Here is a 7,607-nt window from a genome sequence, read left to right as displayed (position 1 = left end):
GGCCTGCGGCGGGGGGCCGCATGCGGTAGGGACGCTGCGGCATGGCTCCCCTTCTCCCTGCCATGGGGGCGAGGGGACAAGGCAGCTCCGTCCCCAGGAACGGGGCCAGCTCCCGCCCGCAGCAGCCATATGGGGAACCCTGCTCTGACCTGCCGCGGAGGTGACATGGCTCTCCCCTGGGGAGACAGAGGCAGACTGCGACTTTGCTGCGCGGCACGCAGTACCCTCGGTCTCCGGAGAGACCATATGCTCTCTCCTTTCCCCTTTGTCGCTGAGCTGCTGCCAGCAGAGAGCCCAAGCTGGGCCGGGGGACAAAGGGAGGACCTGGCCGGGAAGGGGCAGGTTTGTGGCCCCCAGCACTGCCCTGTCTCTGGCCCGAGAGGAGGAGACTGCGGTGAGATTTGCCTGCATTCTCTCCCAGAGTTCCCCCAGATCTTCCTCCCGCTCTGCAGATCTCATTTGAAATGTTATTACATTATCCATTACCTAGGAGATTTCCAGCGGCTCACTAGCTCCACGCAGGCAAGAGACAGGCAAAGCTGCTCCAGCCGGGGAGGGCACCACGGCTGCATCTAATTGATGCCACCCAGATAAAGCCCCCAAACCAGTTGCGTGTGACAGGGAGCTGCCAGGGCTTCAACGGGAGCAGAGGAGGCCCAGCACACACAGTACAGGGTGACACTGGGACTGAGCTCCAAGGATGGCTGGGAGCAGGACCACGGTCACAGGGGCTCGGGGAAGGGACGCAAGCTCTGGCTCTGCCAGACGGGAGAGGACGCCTGGCTTTCACCCGGCATGTGGCTGCGGACAGCCTCTGCGAAAGCAGCTCCTCCTGGATGGGAAACATCTCCAGAGAGGCTGCATCACAGAGCAGCTGCCTCCAGCCCACGGCTGAGACCCCACCGCACAGATGAGGTGTGGGGACGAGGCTCTGCTCCCCACCACCACCGACTGCTCTGCTCCCCGGGCGCAGGGACGCGGGTGCTGATGACGCTGGGCTTTCGGCACGGCACAGGGCCTGCCCAGAAAGGGTCACGGGGAAAAAAACAAGGTGACCCTGAAGTCGCCTTCTGGGGGGGGGGCTTTTTTGGGGTGTGGGAGGGCAGGGAGGCTGGAGATATGGAAGGTACAAATGCAGCATCACAGCTGTGGGATCCATGAGGACAGGAGCAATCAAATGTGAGAGGGGTTTTATTCCAAGGTGGCTGCACAAGACAGCTGGTGGGGCTGAGGGTCGTCCTCGAGGTGGCTCTGAGACCACTGGGAGAGGGAGCGGACAAACCCAAATGGAAGAAGAGATCCAAACTGGGCAGCCTTAACCCAGCCACTTCGCTGTGCAACCAGCCAGTGTGAGAAGCAATCACACTACCTGCTTCTACCTGCAGCCAGCAAAAAAGCCCCTCTTGGCACACCAGCCCACCGGGAGCAGTGACAGCGGACAGGAGCAAAGCACGCACTGCTGGAGAGCCCTGACCCGGCTTGTGTGGAGAGAAATGTCCAAGAGGACTCATGTGTGCACGTGGTGGTGCCCGCTGAACGCAGGGTTTGGCGCATGTGGGCAGTGGCTCCTTCTTGGGTGCCTTGGTGGAAAAAATGCCTTCGCTCAGCATCCCCACGCCACCGGGGAGGGTGGCCGGGCTCTCCAAGGAGCTGCCCTTCCTCCCTCCGCCCCTCGCCACCCGAATCGTCCCGCCGGGGCACGCACGGCCGGCAAAACCGGGGTTGGCCAGAACTGGGCACGGACAGCCCGCACCTGACCCCAGGCAGCGACTGGGGGGAAGCCAAGGGCGATCCCACAGGGAACACCCTGTCCCAGCAGCGCAGCCATGAGCAGGGGCAGCCCGGAGGCTCCGAGGCTGCTTGTCCCCCACCATGCGCTCCCCACGAGCACCTCTGCCCCTCAAAAAGCCTAGCTTTCTGGGTGCTTGTGCGGAAACCCAGATCTCGGCTCTCTGCCGTGGCTTTCCACCACAGTAATTTCTGCGCACAATAAAACGCCCACACCCGCCCACGCAAATCAAACAAGCAAACACAAACCTATGAAGGAATCTAGCTCGTCTCCTCCGAGCCAGGCAAAAAGAGAGGCTTGTTGTCATTATCTCTATTTAAGTGCTCGGGAAGTGCTCAGATCCATGGGCCCCTGTTGCGCCTGTAAGTAGATCAGAGAGGTGGAGACCGCAGAGGAAGATGCTCCCACCTACCCCATCGCCCATTCCTACTCCACGGACACTTTTTTGGAGCTCCATACAAGGAAGCCTTAAGCTCGCCTGAGTGAAAATGTGCCATAGCAACAGCCTGAATCCAAAAAAGTGTCATAAGGAAGATTTTGAGCAGCATTAGAGCTGGGCGCGCTCTGAGCCCAGGGACCAAACAGGAGAGATTTTTAATCTTGCCTTGGCAGGCAGAAGCCAAAAACCTGGTAATTTTTTAAAAAGATGAAGCTGTGTGGTGAATGTAGGGGAACGCTTCTCTTTTGCAGGAACCCATCAACAATGTGTCCGAAGTCCATCGAGCTTTAAAATGGCTCTGAACCATCCTGCTTTGGCCCGTGACCCAGCCTACCTGCTTCCAGTCCCCCGAGGCTGGAAGAGATTTAAAGAATCACTTTAAAATGAAAAGTCGGCTGCCAAGAGGAGCCCCAAGAGGGATGTATGAACCAAATACCAGGAGACGCCTCGCAAGGATAAGGAAAGTCCGACATCTGCCCCAAGAGGGCAGCCACTGGCAGAAACCGGGGCCAGGGCAGGCAGAGCCGCGCCACAGGCAACTGCGTGGGAAGGAGCTGCCCGGACAACCACCCCCTCCATCCCGCACCGAGGCGCAGGGGCTCTTCCGCAGCGATGGCACAGTCTCAAGTCGAGGAAAGGTCAGAAAAGCACGTCCTGTCCCAGCTCCTCCGAGCACCTGCAAAGCCCCCGTGCCTCTGGGTGGCAAAGGATGGGGCAGACAAAGCCTGATGCGTTTGTTTTTTGGCAAGGACGCAGCTCCCCTGGCACAAAGGGTACTTCCCTGGGTAGGGAGAGGCATCGTGATTGCAATATGATGCAGAGGGATGGAACATCCGTCTGGACGCCCCCGAATCCTTCCAAGAAACAGCCTGCATTTGTTTTAGAGACCCACTGGGAGAGATGCATCTCCTGGTCCCCCTGCTGTCCCTGTGGCAGCCGTTTGCTCCCTCACCCCTCTGGTCCGGGTTGCTGCTGCCAATTACACTCTTTTGGCATGATTAGGAGCTGTGTAGGCTGGAGCCGGTGAACAAACCCAAGTGTGCTCATTTCAGCCGCCCTGGAAGTAGAGGAGAACGGGAGGTGGGGGAGCGCGGACTTCCCAAATGGAAAAATACAGAATCAGCCGTGGGGAGAGCAGCACTCAGGAAAGACAGGAGAGTTCAAACTTCTGGGTCCAACTAATGCCAGCCATGGGCACGCTCCTCTTGAGTCCCTCACCAGGAGGGAACAGAAGTGGCGAAGGAAAAACAACGTGATTGCTCGTGGCCACGAGCAGAGAATGAAAGTTCCTGCCTGAGCCAAGGAGGGAGGTGAGACTTCCCTGCCCACACAGGCAGCCAGGGAGAGGGTCTGGCCGCTCAGCCTGTGCCCCAGCCCCAGCTCCCTTCCACCCAGAGCAGGTCAAGTCTCACATGGGCTGTGCCTGCTCCAGTTCCCGAGTGCCAGAGGAGCCGTTCCAGCAGCTCCCGCTTGCAAACAAAAGGCAGGAGACACTCCAAGCCAGAGGGAGCAACCGGGGAAAGAGCGTCCATCCCCAGCCAGGCTCAGAAACCCGTGTGCGAGTTTGCCGTCAGTGGAAGCGGAGAGAAAAAGCGCAGAAAGTGCCATGCGGTGCCAGGGAACCCCGCCGGGGCCGGAGCAACAGGACACTGCAGTCGCAATGGGAACGTGGCCAGGCTGGGACCGTCGGACCCCACCAGCCACACACCCAGCACCGGAGAAAAAGGCACAACTGCATTCTGCTCCTTGAGTACGAACGACAAGGAGCCTTCCCGCTCCAAACACAGCTTCCCGGGAAAGCTGGGCACCCCAAGGGAAAGGGAAATGCTGAAAGACTCACCATTAACACCACTTTACCTGTTTGCCTTTTACGATGTGCTTGGGCACGGGCACTTTAATCTCCAGGTCGCTGTAGTCTTGGGACCAGGCGTAGTTCTCTCGCACAGCTCCGTTGTAGCTGTCGGGGTTTGTCTGGAACTGCTCCTGTCTCCTGGGGGGGAAGAAAGGGGCGACATGCTAAGTGTCGGACAGATCAGAGCCTGGAGACAAGAGGAAACCTGAGAGCAGGGTAGAAGAAGCAGAAAGGGAGGGCAGCGCCTCTTCATGGCCATCTTGCGAGCATCCCTAATGCTTCAGGCTGATGCCCAGTCTCTCCCTCACTGCTGGCCCTATCTAGGAAGGGAGAAGGTTCAGGGTGGCGGCCCCAGGACACAGAGAGATGCCAGCCACCCTGCCCGTTGCAGGAGACTTGCACACCCCTCTCCCCCGTGTGCTGCAACAGAAGTCAGGCTGCTAAGGGGACAACTGGTGAGACACACGATAATTTGGCTGCCCAAAAGGTGCAGAGCTGGGCCCTGGCCGGCTCGAGGCATCTTCCTGGCTAACTCTGCTCGAGCGCAGAGCTCCTCTTCCCCTCCACCTCCCTGCTGTATCCACTGCGCCCATTGCCGCTGGAGCAGGGGACACCGTCATGTGCCGGAGGGTGTGTGCTGTCTCCTGAGCCACTGCTGCGGCTGCAGAGGTGGTGGCCCATCACTGTGACCTGGGTTCACTGTGAAAAAACAGAGCTGGTTGTCCTCCTCCCAATTTTAGCATGTTTGGGAAAACCACCAGCTGTTGTGACCCAGGCAGCTGCTGACACAGAGGCGATGGAGCCTCTGTGCTGTGGAGCTGTGGAGCAGGACGCCTGAAGAGCTAGCCCGGCGTGGCACTGGAAGGGGGCAACTGGACAAGTGGATCACGAGCAACACTTTGAGCAAAACACGGCCACTTCCAGCTGTGGAAATCTCAGGAGAAGGATGAGGAGGCGGTTGTGAGGGTAGGATGGGATTTATCAGATCGATAAGCAATCATCAATACAGTGTTTCCAGCCAAGAAAGGAGATCTCCATTGCACCCATGTCCCTTTAAACTGCTGGCAGGCTGAGGATCTATTCCATCGAAACCTCCCGGAGAGGGCTTTCAAATAAAATAAAATCTTTTCTAAAGATAGCTGCGGTGCTAACAAAAGGCAGAGTTATTTTAAAATGTTTTGATACGCACCTAGTCCTCAATCTGGAGCTGTATAAACACGGGGCTGCAGTGAGTTATATAAGGGGGGGGCCGGTGACGAGTGGCCCCAGGGGGCAGCCAGCCCCCAGGGACCGCGTCTCCCTGCGCCCCGCTGTCTTCCCGACACCCCCACACCGAGGGGCCCTCGCCAGCACCGGGCGGGGGTGGCTTCCAGCAGCGCAGCGCCGCGCCCTGAGGATTATGTAAGATCCATCAATTTTAATTAAATTAGGCTCTGAGACGGTCGGAGGGTGTTGTCGAAAGGGCTGCGTGTACAGATACACACCCTTCTTTTTCCCTTGATGGTTTCACGGGGTTTTACCTGCGCTGTTACAACCACCGGCGCCCCGGGGTGGTTTTGATCCACTTCTCCGGGCAGCACAGGCAGCACTGGGGACTGGCAGCGGCCGCGGGCTCCCAGCCTCAGGCTAGCGATTTCGGGGGGCACCGCATCACTTTTTTCGGGCATCTTGGCCTTGCCTGGCGGTCACCCATTGGGTGCCCATTGCCATGGAAACGGGGTTGGCATGGCAGCGCCGAACCGGCGCTGGCGCGGGTTGGCTCCAGCTGTCGGTTTCCCAACCGCCCCCGGATTGTAGGAGTCGAACAGGCTGGAGGGCGAGAGGGGGAACGGTGCGGGCAACCGGGGTCTGCGGGGCCCTGCTCTCACCCCGCGGGAAGTAAAGGGGTTGAAACGAGGCGGCGCGTCCCCGAGCATCGTCTCGTGTGTCCCCAGGTCCTCACCTACAGCCAGCCCAGCGGTGGCACCTGGCCCTGCTCTCAGGGCATGATTGTCCCAGAGACCATCCTGCACAAGCCCCAGGCAGAGAGGAGGGACGTTTCTCTCCCGGGTGAGGATCCGTGTGCTGCCTGGAGTAGCTTGGCTGGTTAAGTGCCCTCGCAGGACGTGTCCCTGCGTGGCAGGGTCTGCCCGGGCACGGCACAGGTCTGCGAGGCTCCTGCCCTCTGCCCCAGCTCCCTCGGGCTGGAACAAGTGTGTACGTGGCTGCGCGGTGAACCAGCGGACAAACCTGACCGGGGTTTAAAACCTTCTGGGTTTTTTCCTCATAAGAGAGTGTTTCCTTCTAATCAGCGTGGACCTGAGCTGCAAGGCAGAGCTCACCATGCTCCTTGCCAGCAAGACACCAGAGGGAAAGCATGTCGGCTGGGAGTCGCCATCCTAAGCATCCTCAGTTCCGTGAGAGCGAGCAAAGAACCAGACAAGAACCAGCAAATGGCTATTTACTTCCAGGCTGTTCCCCCCCGGCCTTCTCCGGGAAAAGCTTGAAGGCTAAAGGGGGAGGCAGCGAGCCCGTGCCTGGGCCAAGGCTTGTTAGAGCAGATGCAGAGCATCAAAGATGGGAGAAAACCCATCAGCGCAAAGGCAAGCATGGGTAAGATGCCAGCTGCAAATACCTCACAGCTACAGCACAGAAAAATACAATCCCGGGGCAGCCACTCACTGCCACAAAGCCACTGGGTCCGTCCTTGCGTATCTTCCTCGGGAGGAAAGTGCTGGGGCTGAGCAGACCCTGGCCAGGCGTGTCCTGGATGTTTTAGCCCTCCCAAGAGCTCGCCAAGCATGATTTCTTTGTCCTGGGAGGGCACAAGTGGCTTCACGGCAGCCCTGGGAGACGACAGTGTTAATTGGATTACTTCCACAGGGAAACCGAGGCAGGTCTTGCTCTGCAATGACTCTGTCGAACTTGTCTTTGCATGGCATCGCTACTGAACAAGCAAAAGCAGTCTTCCTCCCAGCCCCGACCGTCCCCCGCGGGACGGCTCTGTCCTCGCTCCGTAACTAGAGCGGCATGCCAGGTGACGGAGGGACGTTTCACAGCCACCCCTGCCTCCATGTGCAGGCTGCCTCATCCTCACAGCCCTCCCGGGCTGGCTGGGCAATGTATGCCCCAGCCAAACCATCCCCGTGCTCAGCCAGCTCCAGCAGGGAGAAGTTTCCCCTCGTGCCTAAACCTCCCTCCAGCCGTGGCTGCTTGTCCCAGGGGTGTGGGGACTGGTGCTGTCACTTCTCCGCTCCTCTCCTCCCTAACAGCCAGCCATAACCCCTCCAGCCCTTCCTGCAAGTCACCACTGCTGATCTCTGCTCCAGCTCTGCTCCCAACATTCACAATCCTCGGATGTGAAACTAATGGGGTGACTTTGTGCCCCAAAACCGGATCACAGGAGGAACTCATGAAGGCCCTGGTAAATTTCCCTGCAAGTTTAACTGCCTGCTCTTGAGCAAATGAGGATTCGGGGTGATGAACACAAGCCTCAGCCTCATTAGATACCTCTGACAAACGGCTGACAGCGCTACCATCTCCTGGAG

General features: G+C 58.9%; 1 protein-coding gene across 1 annotated transcript in view; it reads right to left on the bottom strand.

The window, feature by feature from the left end:
* NUDCD3 (NudC domain containing 3) overlaps positions 1–7,607 on the bottom strand; it is a gene marked incomplete at both ends in the record, with an annotated part of 35,593 nt that overhangs the window by 8,000 nt on the left and 19,986 nt on the right. The window contains one exon of the mRNA XM_009334181.1: positions 4,086–4,218. Within this exon, the coding sequence (XP_009332456.1) occupies positions 4,086–4,218 (133 nt within the window). The remainder of the gene's footprint in view (positions 1–4,085; positions 4,219–7,607) is intronic.

The sequence above is a fragment of the Pygoscelis adeliae genome, unplaced genomic scaffold, assembly GCF_000699105.1.
Source record: "Pygoscelis adeliae isolate BGI_AS28 unplaced genomic scaffold, ASM69910v1 Scaffold1101, whole genome shotgun sequence".
Classification (NCBI taxonomy): Eukaryota; Metazoa; Chordata; class Aves; order Sphenisciformes; family Spheniscidae; genus Pygoscelis; species Pygoscelis adeliae.
Note: the sequence above shows the minus strand (reverse complement) of the source record. Positions and strands in the feature narration are given on the sequence as shown.